General features: G+C 40.0%; 1 protein-coding gene across 1 annotated transcript; it reads left to right on the forward strand.

Moving 5' to 3' along the window:
- Positions 1–208: 208 nt before the first annotated feature.
- LOC142872331 (zinc finger protein 679-like) lies at positions 209–19,460 on the forward strand. The gene is made up of 3 exons (XM_076005410.1): positions 209–381; positions 14,407–14,533; positions 15,031–19,460. The coding sequence occupies exons 1-3, from the start codon at positions 379–381 to the stop codon at positions 15,138–15,140; spliced, it is 240 nt and encodes a 79-aa protein (XP_075861525.1). The 5' UTR covers positions 209–378; the 3' UTR covers positions 15,141–19,460.
- Positions 19,461–19,893: the final 433 nt, after the last annotated feature.

Here is a 19,893-nt window from a genome sequence, read left to right on the forward strand (position 1 = left end):
ACAAGGTTAAATGCAAATGTCCTGCAGGTAGCAACAGGTCCCAGCGCAGACAGAAAGCCCTGGTTGCCGCCATTAGTAGGTGGATCCCATTATATGCCAATCAGGGCTCTAAGGGGTGTGGCCTAGAGCCTGAGCCAATCAGAAATCCTGGAATGGGAACTCTCCAATCAGGCACGCAGTGGAAGGGCGGGACTTCCGGGAGGGGGGGCAGGTGAGGGGCCTTTGTCTCCTGCCTGCACTCCATGCTCCTTTTTGTCTTCAGTGCTCCTTCTTCTTTGCTTTGGGGAACTCAGGTAACCCTCAGCCTTTGTCACCCTCTGAACTGCGGGTTCTGAAACATCTGCAAGAAGGATTCCAGGGCACCACGGAAGTTGGAAAATGGTGAGTGTGTGGGGCCGGCTGTGCCAGGGGATTTGAAACCCAGTGGAACTGCTGTGGCAGGACCCCGGCTTCCCGCCAGACCCGGAGTCTGCGGACAAGAGACTCGTCATGCCGGCTCGGCCCTCAGTCCCCTGCGGCTTAGAGCGGGGTTGGGCCGCAGCTGGAACCAGGAGCGCCCTGTCTCATCCTCCTAGGCATCTGTGGCCCAGTGGGAGTCATCTGGGTAGATCTGTGATGCAGCCCTGTGTCTCCCCTACATTGTGGGGTGACTACAGGGTCATCAGGGAGGAATTTAAGCTGGGGTGCAGGGTTCATGCATGGGAGGATCTGTAGCCCCTGGGGTCCCCACCACTCCACTCTCATGTTAAAAGTGAAACTAAGGCACCGCTTAAAAAGGTGACAGAATTTATTAAAGCAAACTGCGATTTATGGTTCTGAGAGCAGTCATCTATGGTTCCTTTTTGAGGTCCATCAGGAGGGCTTAAATCAAAGACTTTCAAAAAGTCCAGGAGACAGCAAACCAAATTCAATAATTTAGTGGTTATAGTTGTGTAGTCTTTATGTCATCATAAAAAGGAGTCATATAAAAGTAGATTTCAGAAAAACTCTATTTATATATTGTATTTTTAAAACTTATTATGTATCTATTTTCTTCCCCAGAGTGAGTGTAGTAATCTCCCAGGTCTGTTGCTTTTTTGCTAATGATTTTTCTTTTTTTTTTTTTTTTATTTCGGCATATTAGGGGGTACAGATTTTAAAGTTTCAATAAATGCCCTTCCCCCCCTCCCCCCACAAGTCTGAGTCTCCAGCATGACCATCCCTCAGATGGTGCGCCTATCACTCGTTATGTATGTATATACCTGCCCCCCCTCCCCCCCCTCCCCAATACTCTATTACTGTAGTACCTATGTGTCCACTTAGGTGCTACTCAGTTAATACCAGTTTGCTGGAGAATATATCTGGTGCTTGTTTTTCCATTCTTGGGATACTTCACTTAGTAATATGGGTTCCAGCTCTAACCAGGAAAATATAAGATGTGCTATGTCACCATTGTTTCTTAGAGCTGAATAGTACTCCATGGTATACATATACCACATTTTATTAATCCATTCTTGAATTGATGGGCACTTGGGCTGTTTCCACAGCCTTGCGATTATGAATTGTGCTGCTATGAACATTCGAGTGCAGGTGTCTTTTTTGTAGAGTGTCATTGGATCATTTGGGTAGATGCCCAGCAATGGGATTGCTGGATCAAATGGTAGATTCACTTGTATCGCTTTAAGGTGTCTCTATATTGCTTTCCACAGAGGTTGAACTAGTTTGCAGTCCCACCAGCAGTGTAGGAGTGTTCCTCTCTCTCCACATCCACGCCAGCATTTGTTATTTGGAGACTTTTTGATAAAGGCCATTCTCACTGGAGTTAAGTGATATCTCATTGTAGTTTTGATTTGCATTTCCCTGATGATTAGGGATGTTGAGCATTTTTTCATATGTTTGTTGGCCATTCTTCTGTCTTCTTTAGAAAAGTTTCTGTTCATGTCCTTTGCCCACTTTTTAATAGGGTTATTTGATTTTTTCTTGCTGATTTTCGTGAGTTCTAAGTATATTCTAGTTATCAGCCCTTTATCGGATACGTAGGATGCAAAAATTTTCTCCCATTCTGTAGGTTGTCTGTTTACTTTCATGACTGTTTCTTTGGCTGTGCAGAAGCTTTGCAGTTTCATCATGTCCCATGTATTTATTTTTGTTGCTGCTTTGATTGCCTTTGGGGATTTCTTCATAAACTCTTTGCCCAGGCCGATGTCTAGGAGAGTGTTTCCAACATTTTCCTCTAGAATTCTAATGGTTTCACACCTGAGATTTAAGTCTGTTAGCCAGCGTGAGTTGATTTTTGTGAGAGGTGAAAGGTGTGGGTCCTGTTTTAACCTTCTACAAGTGGCTATCCAGTTTTCCCAGCACCTTTTATTGAAAAGGGATTCTTTTCCCCAGCGTATGTTTTTGTCTACTTTGTCAAAGATTAGATGGCTATATGAGGATGGTTTTATATCAGGATTCTCACATCTGTTCCACTGGTCAATAATCCTATTTTTGTGCCAATACCAGATTATTTTAATTACTACAGCTTTGTAGTATAGTTTGATATCTGGCATATTAATGCCTCCCAATTTGTTTTTGTTGCCTAGAATTGCTCTTGATATTCGGGGTCTTCTTTGGTTCCATACGAAGCGTAAAATTATTTTTTCTATATCTGTGAAGAATGCTGATGGGATTTTAATAGGTATTGCATTGAAACTGTAGATCAGTTTGGGTAGTATAGACATGTTAATGATGTTGAGTCTGCCGATCCACGCGCATGGAATGGATTTCCATCTGTTTACATCCTCTGCTATTTCCTTCCTCAGTGTTTCATAGTTCTCCCTATAGAGGTCTTTTACCTCCTTGGTTAAGTATACTCCTAGGTACTTTAATTTCTTTGTTGCTATTATGAAGGGTATTGAGTCTTTAATTTGGTTCTCGATTTGATTGTTGTTGGCATATACGAATGCCTCTGATTTCTGTGTATTGATTTTGTATCCTGAGACTTTGCTAAATTCATTGATCAGTTCCAGAAGTTTCCTGGTTGAATCTTTGGGGTTTTCTAGATATAATATCATATCATCAGCAAACAGTGAAAGTTTGATCTCTTCTGCCCCTATTTGGATACCTTTAATTCCACTTTCCTGTCTGATTGCTGTAGCCAGGACTTCCAGTACTATGTTGAATAGAAGTGGAGATAGTGGGCAGCCTTGTCTGGTTCCGGTTCTAAGTGGGAATGCTTTCAGTTTTTCCCCATTCAGTATGATTTTAGCTATGGGTCTGTCATAAATGGCTTGTATGTATCATTTTTAGATATGTCCCTTCTATTCCTATTTTCTTCAGTGTTCGTATCATGAAAGGGTGTTGAATTTTGTCAAAAGCTTTTTGTGCATCTATTGAGAGAATCATGTGGTCTTTGTTTTTGCTTCTGTTTATGTGGTGAATTGCATTTATAGATTTGCGTATGTTGAACCATCCCTGCATTCCTGGGATGAAGCCCACTTGGTCATGATGGATTATTTTTTTGATAAGCGTTTGGATTCGGTTAGCTAAGATTTTGTTGAAAATTTTTGCTCTATATTCATTAGGGATATTGGTCTGTAGTTTTCTTTTTTTGTTGGATTCTTTCCTGGTTTTGGTATCAGAGTAATATTCGTTTCATAAAAGGTGTCAGGGAGGTTTCCATTCTTCTCGATGTTGTGGAATAGTTTCTGCAAGATAGGTATTAGTTCTTCTTTGTAAGTGTGGTAAAATTCGGGTGTGAAGCCATCTGGACCGGGACTTTTCTTTTTAGGAAGATTTTTAATTGCTGTTTCTATTTCAGCTGTTGAGATTGGTCTGTTCAGGGAATCTATTTCTTCCTGGTTGAGCCTAGGGAGGCTGTGTGTTTCTAGAAATTGGTCCATTTCCTCCACATTTTCCAGTTTGTGTGAATAAATATCTTTGTAGTACTTGTAAATTATATCTTGTATCTCTTTGGGATCGGTTGTGATATCTCCTTTTTTATTCCTGATGGAGCTTATTAGAGATTTCTCTTTTCTGCTTTTCGTTAGCTTAGCCAGTGGCGTGTCAATTTTGTTTATTTTTTCAAAGAACCAACTTTTTGTTTTGTTAATCTCCTGAATAGCTTTCCTGTTTTCAATTTCATTTAGTTCTGATTTGATCTTGTTGATTTCACTCCTTCTGCTGGGTTTGGGGCTGGTCTGTTCTTCTTTTTCCAGCTCTTTGAGTCGTTTCATTAGATTGTCTATTTGTGATCTTTTTGACTTTTGGTTATAGGCATTTATGGAGATAAACTTTCCTCTCAGAACTGCTTTAGCTGTGTTCCAGAGGAGTTGATAACTTTTCTCTCCAATGTCATTTTCTTCATGGAATTTTTTTATTTCCGTCTTGATTTCTTCATTTATGAAGTAATCATTTAGTAGAAGGTTGTTTAATTTCCATGTTTTTGTGTAGAAATGTGAGTTTCTGTTAGGGTTGATTTCTACCCTTATTCCATTGTGATCTGAGAATGTACATGGTATGATTTCTATTTTTTTAAATTTCTTGAGGTTTACTTTGTGTCCTAGGATATGGTCAATCTTAGAGAATGTCCCATGAGCTGATGAGAAGAACGTGTATTCAGTGGATTTGGGGTAGAATGTCCTGTAGATGTCAGTCAGACCCAGTTGTTCTAGAGTTTTGTTTAAGTCCATTATTTCTTTATTAATTTTCTGTTTGGAGGATCTGTCTTGAGCCGTCAGTGGGGTGTTGAAATCTCCAGTGATTATGGAGTTGGTATTAATCCATTTGCTTAGATCCAGTAAGGTTTGCTTTATGAAACTGGGTGCACCTAAGTTGGGTGTATAAATATTTAAAATTGTTATCTCTTCTTGTTGAACTGTGCCCTTCACCATTATGTAATGACCCTCTTTTTCTTTCACTACTTTTGTTGGTTTAAAAACTAAATCGTCTGAGGCCGGGCGCGGTGGCTCACGCCTGTAATCCTAGGTCTCTGGGAGGCCGAGGCGGGCGGATTGCTCGAGGTCAGGAGTTTGAAACCAGCCTTAGCAAGAGCGAAACCCCGTCTCTACTATAAATAGAAATTAATTGGCCAACTAATATATATACAAAAAATTAGCCGGGCATGGTGGCGAATGCCTGTAGTCCCAGCTACTTGGGAGGCTGAGGCAGAAGGATTGCTTGAGCCAGGAGTTTGAGGTTGCTGTGAGCTAGGCTGACGCCACGGCACTCGCTCTAGCCTGGGCGACAAAGTGAGACTCTGTCTCAAAAAAAAAAAATAAATAAATAAATAATAATAAAAAAAAAACTAAATCGTCTGAAATTAGGACAGCCACACCAGCCTTCTTTTGGCTTCCACTTGCCTGGAATACTGATCTCCACCCTTTTAATTTTAGTCTATATGCATCCTTGCAGGTTAGATGTGTTTTCTGAAGACAGCATATACTTGGCCTGTATTTTCTTATCCATTCAGCCAGCCTATGTCTCTTGAGTGGAGAGTTTAAGCCATTTACATTTATTGAGAGAACTGATAGGTAAGGTAGGTTACTGTTCATTCTCTTGGGTTGGATGTTGTTGCTTTGATTTCTCTCTTGAGCCATAGAGATATCTGGCCTTTAGTCATTGGGTGTTGGTTTTTTATTTTTATTTTGTTTATATTCGTGAGTTTCTATTATGGTGTTCCACGTGTTACACTGTTTTGAGAACTTCTTGTAGGGCTGGTCTTGTCTTGGTGAATTCTCTGAGGCTTTGCTTGTCTGGGAATGTCTTTATTTCTCCTTCATATATGAAGCTTAGCTTTGCAGGGAATAAGATTCTACGCTGGGCATTGTTTTGTTTCAGAAGAGTGAGAATGGGGCCCCAGTCTCTCCTTGCTTGTAAAGTCTCATTAGAGAAGTCTGATGTTATTCGAATTGGCTTTCCCTTGTATGTTACTTGCTTCTTTTGTCTTACAGCTCTTAGAAGGGCCTCTTTAGTTGATACTTTGGTCAGTCTGATGACTGCATGACGTGACGTCTTCCTGTTTGCATTGAATCTCCCAGGGGTCCTCTGGGCTTCTTGAACTTGTATATCGAGATTTTGAGCAAGGCCTGGGAAATTTTCCTCTATTATATCTTCAAAAAGCTTGTCCAGCCCCTGTTTGTTGTCTTCCTCCCCTTCGGCTAACCCTATGACCCTCACGTTAGGTTTTTTCACATAATCCCACAGCTCTTGTAGGCTTTGGTCTTTTCTCCTGTTTCTCTGCTGTATTTCTGTGACTGATTTATTTAATTAGAAGGTGTTATCTTCAAGCTCTGAGATTCTTTCTTCTGCTTGATCCACCCTGTTCTTGAGACTTTCCACAGTATTTTGTAGTTCCCTGAGTTGATTCTTCATCTCCAGGACTTCGGTTAAAGTTTTCTTCACTGTGTCAATCTCTTTGTTGAACCTTTGTTCCATTTCCTGGAGGCTTTTTGTGGTTTCTTGGTGTTGGTTATTGAGTTGTTGTTGCAGGTCAGTGAGTGTTCTTATGATCCACATTCGAAATTCCTCTTCTGTCATTTTAGTTGCCAGGTTTTGGTTGTTGTCTGTTTCTAAGGGGCTGGTGCTCCTCTTTGGGGGTGTGTTTTCCGTTTGTTTCTTCATATTTCCGGAGTTCCTTCGCTGATTTCTTCCCATTTTGCTCAGTTGTTGTTTCTTTCCTTTAGGTTTTCGTTTGGGTATTCACACGTCTGATTTATTTTCTGAGCCAGTAGGTGGAGTTGCTCTCTGTCAGCAGCCTTCGCTGGGGTGATGTCTGCAGGTCTCTCAACCCACTGGGGATCCAGCAGTCCGAGATGTAGAGGAGGGGAAACAGCTAATTACCCTACCCTTCCTGCTGGTCTCCTTAATTACACAGGTGGGAATAGATGGCAGGAATCGGAGCAGTTCCTCTCTCAGCTCCACCCCCTAGGCGGGGCTAGAGACTTTGGAACCGAAGGCCCAGCTCCAAGTCACCAGAGTGTGTGGGTTGTAACGTCTCTCTGTCTTGTATTCGCTGAAGCCTGCTTCCTACAAGGCTCGGCTCTGCCCAGGCAAACTCCAGGGCCTGGACACCGAGCACAGAAGACCTGTGCAGACAGAGATTGGCCAGAAGCCGGCAGGCCGGTAGCCAAACCCAGGGAACCCCGTCTTCTGTCTCTTTAATTGCACAGGTGGAGATAAGCGGTAGGAATGGGAACAGTTCCTATCTCAGCTTTGCCCCCAAGGCGGGGACAGAAACTTTGGAGCCAAGGCTCAGCCACAAGAAACAGGACGGTGGTAGATGTAAAGACGCTCTGCCTTATAGCAGCTAAGGGTAACTTCCTTCGTGGGTGTCTCCTGCCAGGCAGGTTCTGCACTCTGGACACAGAGCGCGAGAGACCTGTGCAGTGAGAGATTGTCCTGAAGCCAGACCCACCAGGCCCCTTGTTCTGTCTCTTTAATTCCACAGGTGGAGATAAGCGGCAGGAACGGGAGCAGTTTCTATCTCGGCTGCACCCCCAAGGCGGGGATACAAACTTTGGAGCCAAAGGCCTAGCCCCAAATCCCCGGATGTGGGGGTCCGTAAAATATCTCTGCCTTATAACCACTGACGGCTGCCTCCAGCAAGGCCCAGCGCTCCACACTCTGGACACAGCGCGCGGGAGACCTGTGCAGGGTGAGACTGATGAAAAGCTGGCAGGCAGTCAATGGGACCCACCTGTCCCTGCCTTTTGTCTCTTGAATTACCCAGGTGGAGATAAGCGGCAGGAACGAAAAGAGTTTCTATCTCAGCTCCGCCCCCAAGGCTGGGACAGAGACTTTGGAGCCCAGGGCGGGGCTCCGGGTCACTGGAGAGTGTGGAAGGCACCCTTTCTCTGCCTTAAATTCACCAAGGGCAATCAATCTCCCCTGTAGCTCTGCCCCATCCAGGCAGGGTCCACTCTCTGAGCACAGAGTCAGTGCCGCTTGTGCAGCAAGTGACGGTCCAATATCAAATTGCTGGAGCAGCGGTGCGTACCAGCGCTTTCTCTGCGCCTCCTCTCCAAACCCCGAGCGCAAGTCAGCGCCGGAATGCCGAGTCAGCGCCGGAATGCCGAGTCAGCGCCGGAATGCCGAGTCAGCGCTGGAATGCCGAGTCAGCGCCGGAAAGCAGGGGCGGAGCGGTGGTGCCGGAGGGGCAGAAGGAGGGGGGTCCTAATGGATCAAGGAGTCTAACTTTGCGCACTCTGACCTCTCAGTGCTATCCCAAACCTCCTCCAAATCCAAAGTCAAAAAGCCTCCTGCTGTGTAAACTCCCCTTACTCTTGACCTGGGAGTGTTCGGCAGGGCTCTGGTTCCTGATGCGCGGAGAGCGGTTGCTGCGCGCGGATCCTCCCCCGCCTTAAACCGCGGCCGGCCGTCGTGTGCTCTGGCTAACTCAGCGCATTCCCTACTCTAGTCTCTTCTCCACACAGCTTAATCCCGCGCTGCCACTTCTCACCAACTTCAGGCACCTCCCAGCCTACGTGGGAGTGGGAGTGGAGCTCGGTGTAGGAAGGGGTGTTTCTCAGCGCCGGTTAGAGGCTGGCGCCACTGCCCGCCGGCAGCTCCCTCCCTGATGTGTGCCTCCGAATCCCCGAGTTTTGCGGAAGAATGATCGGTTCACCTTTGCTTTAGGCTGTAAATGGTCTTATCCCTCCATTTCCTGTTGAATGTCTGCAGGCTGGCAAAGCTGGTCTCGTGGAAGTGTAGATCGCTGGAGTGTGGCTATCCGCTTTCTTCACTATTTGCTCTGGGAGCAGAGAGCCAGGAGGGCACCCCTACTCGGCCATTTTTCTACTCCTTTCTTTTTTTTTTTTTGAGATAGAGTCTCACTTTGTTGCCTAGGCTAGAGTGAGTGCCATGGCCTCAGCCTAGCTCACAGCACCTCCAACTCCTGGGCTCAAGCAATCCTCCTGCCTCAGCCTTCCTAGCAGCCGGGACTAAAGGCATGCGTCACTATGTCCGGCTAAATTTTTCTATATATATTAGTTGGCCACTTAATTTCTTTCTATTTATAGTAGAGACTGATCTCACTCTTGCTCAGGCTGGTTTCAAACTCTTGACCTCAAGCAATCCACCCGCCTCAGAGTTCTAGGATTACAGGTGTGAGCCACCACACCCGGCCTGTGAGTGATTTTTAATAGAATTTCAGGGCTTTCTTTTGGCAAGTATAGCCAGGAATTGAAATAGAAACAAATATTTGTTCCATTTTGGTTGCAGATAAATGAATATGTTTCCACAAGGAAGTGTGGGCAAAAAAGTAGTGAGTGACAAAGACTCACCCACACCTATTTCTCCTCCTTTTCTTTCTTTCTTTTTTTTTTTTTTTTAGAGTTGAGGATGTGTGAAAGTGGATAACTCTCTGTTTTGTGTCCTGTTATCTGGATATTGCAGTTTAACGATAAAGCCTATGAGATGAAATTTGGCAACTCTTAGAAGAGTTCACATGTCATTGTTTACTAAATGATTTGTTATTATGAAAATAATAATTAAATGACCCACTTATTGTCTAAAAGAGATAAATACTTTTGGTTTTCCTGTAGAAGTATAAATGTAAGTGCCTTACAATTTCTATATTATGATAGATATATTTTGTTTTTTTATGCATGATTCCTGGATCTCAGCTCCTGAAGGCTTTGTTATTTGCTAAATGTCTATACCAATAACAATGTTTTTTTTGTTAAAATATTTACCCTTTCTTTCTTGGTTCCTGAAGTATTTCCTGAATGGTAAAGGTGAAAGGCAGTCAATTAGCCTATCAAACACATCTGAGCTTATGTTAATAAGGCAGTTTTTACAAAACTCCCTGAAACCACTGGGTGGGAGGCTGGTTGCCAGGGAAACCTGCCATTTGCTTGAAGGGATGGAATTTTCAGTCCCATTCCCAGCCTTTGGGTAGCAGGGAGGGGCTGAAGGTCAATTGGATTGTAAATAACTTATATAGATAAACTAATTATGCTTATAAATGAAGCTACTATAAAAACCCCAAAGGACAGGGTTTGGAGAACTTCTAGATAGCTGAACAAGTGGTGGTTCCTGGAAGTGGGGAGCCTATCAAGGGCTTGAATATGCACGCCTTCTTCCCCATACCTTGCCTTATGTATCTCCTGACCTGGATTTTTGTTTATATATTTCAAGATATCCTTTGTGATAAATCAGTGAATATAATAAGTATTTTCTTGAGCTTTGTGAGCTGGTCTGGGAAATGAATCAAATATACAGAGGAGGTCATGGAACTCCAACTTGAGGCTGGTCTATCAGAAGTTTTGGAGTCCTGGACCTGCAAGGGGTGTCTGAAAGAGGGGATAGTTTTGGGGGTTGAATCCTAAACCTGTGTGATTTGAGACTATCTTCAGTCAGATAGTATCAGATTGAGCTGTATTTGAGGAAATTTAGCTGCAAAATTGATTGCTTGTTTGTTATTATGGGGAAATTTGTACACATTTGGTCCTATAAATCTTCTGTGTTGGTTGTTGTCCTGTGAGAGCAGAGGAAAAACACTGTGGTCTGAGTATTTTCCCTTCAGAATTGTTCTCCCTTCTATAAACCTATACACTGAGTTTAAGAAATTTTTCTAGATTCTTCAAACACTGGGTATTCTTTTATTTACAATGAAATGAGTAACCCTGAATGAGAAGCAGAGGCATGGAACCAGGGCCTCCAAGCTTACCCCAATCTTCAGACTGTAAAAGGAGGTCATTGAATGCCCAGTGAGTTTTTCCTAAGGGGCCTAACTCTTAGGTGTTCTAGCCTACTCATGTCTGCCAGGAAGGAGCTTTTTATAGTGAAAGAAGATACAGAGCCCTGGAAAGCTGGGAACAAGGACCCATTGGAAGGTTTGGTCTGTTTAGGGATGGAAAACTGTGTGATACCCCTTCTGGGAGTGCATCTGTTATTGTCCTGGGACTGCTTTTAGACATTGGCAAATACAACCATTTCAGATTTAGGTCAGAAGTGTCTTTATTGTGAAGGAGTATTGCGACTGTGGGAAGCACCAAATATAAGATCTGCAAGCATCTCAAAGGTTAGGCAAAAAGGGGCTTCCTTTTATAGGAAAGAGAAAATGAGATTAGAAACAGCATTTCAGGGAGATGTCAGGATGTCAGCTGGCACAAGTAGATGGTAAATCAGAGAATGAATTACTCTGAAGTCAGACTATTTTTAGGAGAGGCAGAGAGTGGGGTTATATACTGGTTAATGCTGAGGGAGGATGACAGTTCAGGGGCCTGGCAAAAGGAGAGTAACTTAGCTCACATATGGTTAGCAAGTATTTAGTTTACACTAGTGAATACAGAATTGTTCTTCTAATTGTTTGTGAAGCAAAAATGGGATTTTTTTAGGGTCTGTGTCTGGCTTTGTGATAGGTAAAATAGGGAGCATCATCTAAGTCATAACATAAAGGGTGTTTCTTTGCGGTGAGCTCCTCTTAATGAACAAAAAGGATGGGAGATTTCTTTAATTGATCACAGCTATTTACCAGCATTAGTTTCTAGTGCCATCTTGCCCCACCACTTTGCCTTGCTCTGCACATTTCTTCCATTTGGCCATTCCTGTGTGTACCAATTCTAATAAACTGTAAAATGTAATTAAAATGTTTTGCTGTGTTCTATGAGTAGTTATATTGAATTAGTGGAGCTGAGAAGGGAGTTATGGGAATGCTCAATTTATAGGCAGTTTAGAAGTGTAAATACTAAAGAGACATTGATCTTAAATTTAGCAGCACAAGGATTGGTCAGCAATACCTGACCTGATTCCCTTCACAAGATTAGAGATATTTTTAAGGTTTGTTTGTTTTTTATTTCAACACATTATGGGGGTACAAATTTTAAGGTTTCAAATAATGCCCTTTCCCCCCTCTCCCCACAAGTCTGAGTTTCCAGCATGACCATCCCCCAGATGGTGCACATCTCACTCATTATGTATGTATATGCCCACCTCCCTCCCCCCTCCCACCTGCCCAATACCGCATTACTGTAGTTCCTATGTGTCCAATTAGGTGCTGCTCAGTTAATACCAGTGTGCTGGTGAGTATATGTGATGCTTGTTTTTCCATTCTTGGGATACTTCACTTAGTAGTATGGGTTCCAGCTCTAAGCAGGAAAATACAAGATGTTCTATATCACCATTGTTTCCTATAGCTGAATAGTACTCCATGGTATACATATACCACATTTTATTAATCCACTCTTGGATTGATGGGCACTTGGGCTGTTTCCACAGCCTTGCAATTATGAATTGTGCTGCTATAAACATTCGAGTGCAGGTGTCTTTTTGGGAAAGTTTCATTGGATCTTTGGGGTAGATGTCCAGTAATGGGATTGCTGGATCAAATGGTAGATCCACTTGTATCGCTTTAAGGTATCTCCATATTGCTTTCCACAGAGGTTGAATTAGTTTGCAGTCCCACTAGCAGTGTAGGAGTGTTCCTATCTCTCCACATCCACACTAGCATTTATTGTTTGGGGACTTTTTAATAAAGGCCATTTTCACTGGAGTTAAGTGATATCTCATTGTGGTTTTGATTTGCATTTCCCTAATGATTAGAGATGTTGAGCATTTTTTTTCATATGTTTGTTGGGCATTCTTCTGTCTTCTTTAGAAAAGTTTCTTGTGTTTTGTAAGGGCAGGTCAGTATGGTCCATATTCTCACGGCTGCAGCAAAAGTTGCTGGTGACTTTGGCAGGACAGAAAAGCTGAGGGCAGGAAAGGAAAAAACCTCAAATTTTGATCTATATGTAGGAGATCATTGCTTCTAACTGTCTCCTGTGATAAAGGACAGGGAAGTGTGAATTTTTCTGCACCATGGTCCTTTTGCTGTGGGTGAGGTGGTAGCAGGGGAAAAGGTTGTGCGAACACCTTTAGATGCATATTCTCAAGATACATGTGTGATCTTTCCAGATAATCTTAACTAAGAAGGTATTTCTCGAAAAGAGAAAGAAATGGCTGGTTCTCCTGGGAATGTGTCCCAGGTCAGGGGCTATGTTCACTTTTCCTCTTGTTATGTCTTGTGTACAGACTTTGCATTGTTGTTCCTACCTAATGCCTTCATTTCAAATACTTTTTTCCCTCTTTTTCTTAATGATAGTCAAGGAGCTCTAAAAAATTATTCTCCCCCTATATGCCAGAGCCTTCTCTCCATCCATGCTTATGCACCATGAACAATTGTCACCATAAATTTAAAACTTGCAATATTGAAAATATTCCCTTTGTTGCTGTTGAACATCTTGGAGGCAGAATCTTGGATGCCCAAGATTACTATTGGAGATGAGTTCAATCCCCAGGATATCAGTGAAGAAGGGGTACAAGTATAGTTTATGTTCTATCTAGATGCTCCATCAGTTCTGTGCAGAAAGAGATTAGTGGAATACACATTAATTGTTCAGATAACTTAGAAAGTTCTGCGAAAAAGAATAATTAGAAGACACTAGCTCTCTGGGATACTAAAGAAAGACTATTTAAATACATTATTTGAGATGACAGAACATGAGAGATAACTGTAGCTTGAACTTTGCATAAAACTGATGTTCATGATTAGATTCAGATGATAATTTACTATTTTCTTTTGGCCAAAAATATCAAAATATCACAGCAGTGGTGGTACGTCTGTGTGCATTGATACCTGATAGTAATTTGTTGTATTATAGTTGGTATTAATTTTATTCACTTGGTTAATGTGTTCTCTATCATTTTTCTAGTATAGAGTTAATTATTTTCCTGTCAATTATGAAGTACCTTGTGAAGATTTACTTAGTGATGAGCATAAACCATCACAGTTTATGTGGAAGCTCTTCTTTTATATTAGATTCCATTTGCATATTACTTGCTCTGGAAAATAAAGTCTCTCATCTTTGTTTCCTGGAACAGTGAACTCAGATGAAGCCAGGTTCTGCTGCTTACTGAATGTTTGAAAAATATTCCCTTTCCACCAGAAGCAATGATGTCACTGCTGAGTTTGTTAGAAATTCAGAAACTCAGGCTTCACTCCAGATTTTTGAAATCAAAAATTTGTATTTTAGGATTATTTCTAGTTTGTTGTTGTACGTATTAAAGTCTTTGCAAAATTTAAGAAGCATTAATATCTTCTAAGTCAACATGATTTTTCTATCTGAAAAATATACACAACTTATCCTGTATGATGTAAATATAGTACTCACAAATATAAATGTCTATGTTGGTGACTGGAATTTTATTCCTTATCCATAAAATTATAATATCTACATGAGATTTGTGGACCTTATGTCATCCTCTCTCTCCAGAGTTAGATAATATATTAGAGAATATTTTTGTGTTAAAATTTGTCTGCTTGAATAATTCCAGTTATTCATATGATTCATAACCAGTTCTCTTCACTCCATTATTTCACCAGCTGTGAGATTAAGAATTCTCTACATGACCACTTGGTAAATATGTGTTTGTTTTGTTTTGTTTTGTTTTGTTTTGTTTCAGGGACTGTTGACATTAAGGGATGTGGCCATAGAATTCTCTCTGGAGGAGTGGGCATGTCTTGACAATGCTCAGCAGAAGTTGTATAGAGATGTGATGCTTGAGAACTACAGACATTTGGTGTTCATGGGTAAAGATCATTTCAATACACAATTTTTATTTCATACTACAGATTTTATATTCTAACTTTGTAGAATTTTTCTGGGATTTTTTTCTTTGCATGACGGAAGTTAAGATGTTTGTTTTCAAGGAAAAATTTGTTGGTATAGGAAAGAAAATCTTCAATCTATTTTATCTTGACATGAATCTTTCCCTTTCTTGAACTGATCTGTACCCTTCACTCTTCATCAGTGGTAATTCCAAAACATTAGTGGCATAAGATGCTATTGCTCACATCTTAAATTCCAATTTCCATAACCAATATTTGATTCCACAGTATTGGGTAATGGAGCTAAGGACCCCCAAATTTTAAATACTTTCTAAATATTCTAAAGTGTCTGTTAGAACTTAGTATTTTGGGATTTTTTTGAGAATCTTTCTATATTGTTCCCCTTTCTCTACTGAGCACAGTACTCAATTGGTAATGGAAGAATCCCAAAAATATGTTACATTTTTCAAATAAAACAGGTCTTGTTGCCTCTAAGCCAGACCTGATCACCTGTCTGGAGCAAGGAAAAGAGCCTTGGAATGTGAAGACGAAGAAGACAGTAGCCAAAAACTCAGGTAGGTGGGAGTGAATAAAGCAGATGACACATATTAGAAGTTCAAAGGTCAAGGAAGAAGCCAGACCTTAAAAAGTGCTTTGGAAAACTCTGCTTCAATGGAAATTGGATCTGGGAAGCCTGGGTTTCTTTCTCTTAATCTTTGATAGAGGCTTCCCTGTCCCTTATGCTTAAATTATCTAAGGACTTTATTTTTCTTTATTGTTCTTTTAAGGTTAGAGTGAGAACAAAAGCCCTACTCTTGGTTTATAATGGACTGCAGGTACTGACTGCGTTCCATTACATTACAAGACATGGAAATATGTGTGTATATTTGAGAAAATCTATGGTAAAGAATTATGTTTGAGACCGAGTCTCACTCTCTCAACCTGGATAGAGTGCAACGGCATTGTGGTAGCTCACTGAATCCTCAAACTCTTGGGCTCAAGTGATCCTCCTGCTCAGTATCCTGAGTAGCTGACACTATAGGCATGTGCCAAAGTCTCTGGCTGATTTTTCTATTTTTAGTAAAGATGATGTCTTGCTATTGCTCTGACTGGTCTTGAACTCCTGAGCTCAAGCGATCCTCCCCCTTTGCCCTCCCAGAGCACTAGGATTACAAGCACGAGCCACCACACCAGTCTGCAAACCGTCTTTTAATTGCTCTGCATTTATTGCATCATGTCTGGAATGTGTGAGTGTGGTGGTGATATTGGTATTTAGTTCAGAAATCCCAGGATCACCACAAGCAGATGTTATATGTTTTCTGCTTTAGTTTTTGTTATCCTGTGAAATGATTAAATGTGTTTCTATAGATATTCATGCTCATTATCAGAACACTAAGTATCTCCTTAAATATTAGAAAAGATAATGTTATTTTACATCAAAATTCTGGGTTTTTTTGTGACTCTGATTAATAATTTAATTCTATGTGTCCAAATTTCTAAATTTTAATATAGTTTAATGTATGTACACTTTACATTTTTTTTTTAGTCAGAGTCTCCCTTCGTTGCCTGTGCTAGGGTGCTGTGGCATCAGCCTACATCACAGCAACCTCAAAATCCTGGGTTAGAGCAATCCTACTGCCTCAGCCTTTGGAGTAGCTGGGACTACAGGCATGTGCCAAAATGCTCGGCTAATTTTTTCTATATATTTTTGTTTGCCAATTCATTTCTTTCTATTTTTAGTAGAGATGGGGTCTTGCTCTTGCTCAGTCTGGGTTCAAATGCCTGACCAGGAGCGATTCGCCCACCTCGGCCTCCCAGAGTGCTAGAATTATAGGCGTGAGCCACTAAGCCCTGCAATACCCTACAATTGTGAAATATGTTTGGGGTGCATAGAACACTGCTGAGCATACATTAAACTCCCAGTCTTTAACTGTTACCAACTCTAATTCTATAATTTTCTCTTGTTTAGTATGAAGCCTACTGGTACTGTGTCATTCAAATGTTTATCTATGTGTGTATATATATGTGTTTGTGTGTGTCATATGAATTTTCTTCACAAAAATAGTATAACTATATAATTATTATGTACAATGTAATGATTTGATATATGTTTTGATATGATTAACACAACCAAGTTAATGAAAATATATATTACCTCACAGTTACTTATTTTTTTTTTATAGTGAGAATACTTAAGGTCTACAGTCAGTAAATTTTAAGATGCACAACATTATTATTAGCTATAGACACCATGATATACATTATGTCTACAAAACTTTTTGGTCTTGTAACTTAATGTTTGTACTCTTGAACCACATCTTTGCTTTTTTTCTCACCTCAGGCCCTGGAAATTAGCCTTGTAATCTCTGCTTCTATGAGTTTAAACTTTTTAGATTCCCCATGTATGTAAGATTGTACAGTATTTATCTTTGTTTGCTTGAATGATTTCAGTTAGCATAATGTCCTCCACATCCATCCATGTTGTAGAAATGATTGATTACAATTTTTATAGCTGAGTGATATTCTATTTTGCATATGTACCCTATTTTCTTTATTCATTCAGCTTTTACAAATGTTTAGGTTGTTTTCATGTCTTGGCAATTTTGAATAATGTTGCAATAAACATGAGGATGCAGATATTTGTTCAAGATACTGATTTTATTTCCTTTGGTTATATACATAGAAGTGAGGCGGTTGCATTGTATGGTAGTCCTTTTCTATTTTATTGTTTAAAGAATTTCTGTATTGGTTTTCATAATTGACCAATTTAAACTTACCAACTGGGTACAGGATTTCTTTTTCTTTTTCTTCATGTTCTTATTAAATCTTATCTCTTCCTTTTGATGTGAGCCATTCTATCAGGTATACAGTGATAATTCATCACGATTTTGATTTTCAATTCTCTGATGATTTGTGATATTGAGATATTATAAGTGATATTGACATACTTCTTGGTCATTTATTTGTATGACTTCATCTAGAAGATATGCATTTAGTCTTTGCCTATTTTCAAACTATTTATTATTATTTTTACCTTTGATTTGAATAACTTTCTTACATAATTGGGATATTAACCTCTTATCAGGTATATTATTTGTAAATCAGAAAATACTCTTTTTTATTGTTTTCTTTTCCATACAGAAGCTTTTTAATTTGTTGCAGCCCAACTTGTTTTGTATTTCTTTTGGTTTTCATACCTTTGGTGTCATATCTAAAAAATGTATTACTAATATCAATACCAAGAAGGTTTTTTTAATATGTTTTAAAATTTTAAAGGATTTATGTCTTACATGAGACTTTTTGTTTTATTCTGAGTTAATTTTTGATAGTGCTATAAGCAAAATTGTCTAATCTTATTTTTTGCTTACGGATATCCTGTTTTCCTAGCACCAATTGAAGAGACCGTTCTTTTTGCATTTTGTATTCTTGTTGTCCCTATCTAATGGCACACTGTTTGGGGTTTTACTGATGACAAGTTCATATCATCAGCAAAGAGAGATAGTTTCATTTCTTCTGCCCCTATTTGCATGCACATGATTTGATTCTCTTGTCTGATTGCTCTGGCTAGGACTTCCAGCACTATGTTGAATAGAAGCAGTGATAGAGGGCAACTTTGTTTGGTTTCAGTTCTAAGTGGGAATGCTTTCAATTTTTCCCCATTCAGTATGAAGGTGGCTGTGGGTTTGTCATATGTGGCTTACCTTTTGTAGGTAAGTCCTGTCTCTGCCTATTTTATTAAGCATTCTTATCACAAATGGATGTTGAATTTATTCAAATGTGTTTTCTGTGTCTATTAAGAGGATCATATGGTCTTAGTTTTTGCTTCTATTTATGTGGTAAGTTGAATTTATAGATTTGCAGATGTAGAACCATCCCTGCTTCTCTGGGATGAAACTCACTTGATCGTCATAGATTATTTTTTTTATAATAAGCTGAATTCTGTTTGCTAGGATTTTGTTGAGAATTCTTACATCTATATTCATAAGGGATATTGGCCTGTAGTTTTTTTTGTTGTTGTTGTTGCATCCTTTCCTGGTTTTCATATCAGGGTGATGTTAGCTTCAAAAAAACATGTCAGAGAGGTTAACTTCCTTCTCCATGTTGTTAAATATTTTCTGCAGGATAGGTGCCACTTCTTTTTGTAGGTCTGGTAAAATTAGAGTGTGAAACAATCTGGTTCGGGACTTTTCTTTTCAGGAAGGTTTTTTAGTGCTGTTTCAGTTTTGGACCTTGATATTTGTCTGTTCAGGAATTCTATTTCTTCCTGACTGAGAGTAGTGAGGCTGTGTATTTCTAAGAATTTGTCCATTTCCTACACATTTTCCAGTTTATGTGCATAGCAGTTTTTATAAAATTCGTGGATGATATTTTGTATTTCCATTGCATCATTGTAATTTCTCCTTTTTCCTTCCTATTGGAGCTTTAGAGTTCTTTCTGATATGCTTCTCATTAATCTATCCAAAGGCGAGTCACTTTTATTTATTTTTTCAAAGAACTAACTTTTTTAAAATTAATCTTTTATACAGGTCTTTTGTTATCAATTTAATTTAGTTTTGCTCTGATCTTTGTGATGTCATTTCTTTTGGTGGGTTTGGGGTCGGTTTGCTCATCCTTTCCAGTTCTTGAGACAATTCATTAGATGGTTTATTTGTGATCTTTCTGTCTTCATTTCTTCTGGTGGGTTTGGGGTTGGTTTGCTCATTCTTGCAGTTCTTTGAGATGATTTGTTAGGTTGTTTATTTGTGATCTTTCTGTCTTTTGCTTGTAGGCATTTATGGATATAAATTTTCCTCTCATGACTGCTTTATTTCAATTGCTTTAGTGATTTTTTTTCAAAGTCCTGGATTTTGGGGGTTTTTTGTGTGTGGTTTCTTTGTGTTGGTTATCCATTTTTTTTTTTTTTTTTTGCACATCATTCAGTTTTCTAACAATCCATGTTCAAAATTCTTCTGTCATTTTAGCATTTGGAATTTAGTTTCTGTCTATTGCTAGAGAGCTGGTGTTCCCCCTTGGAGGTGTGCTTTCTGTTTGATTCTTCATACTTCCAGAATTCTTTCACTGATTCCATCCCATGTGGATCAGCTATTGTTTCTTACCTTTAGATTTTCATTTGAATATGACACACCATGTTTATTCTCTGATCCAGTAGGTGGTGTTTGTGAATGAGGTTCAATTACACCCTTTATGATGAGTCAGTAGATGCAGTAAAAGGGTATGTGCGGAATTACCTCCCTGTCAGTTTGTAGCACTTTCTAGGAGGAGCAGGCTGCAGTGTTGTTTGTGGGTTCCGTAACTAGCTTTTATTCCTCTGCAGAGGTCCTCTAATGCCTCAGGTGGTAAGT

This window comes from Microcebus murinus, chromosome 8 (genome assembly GCF_040939455.1).
Source record: "Microcebus murinus isolate Inina chromosome 8, M.murinus_Inina_mat1.0, whole genome shotgun sequence".
Lineage (NCBI taxonomy): Eukaryota > Metazoa > Chordata > Mammalia > Primates > Cheirogaleidae > Microcebus > Microcebus murinus.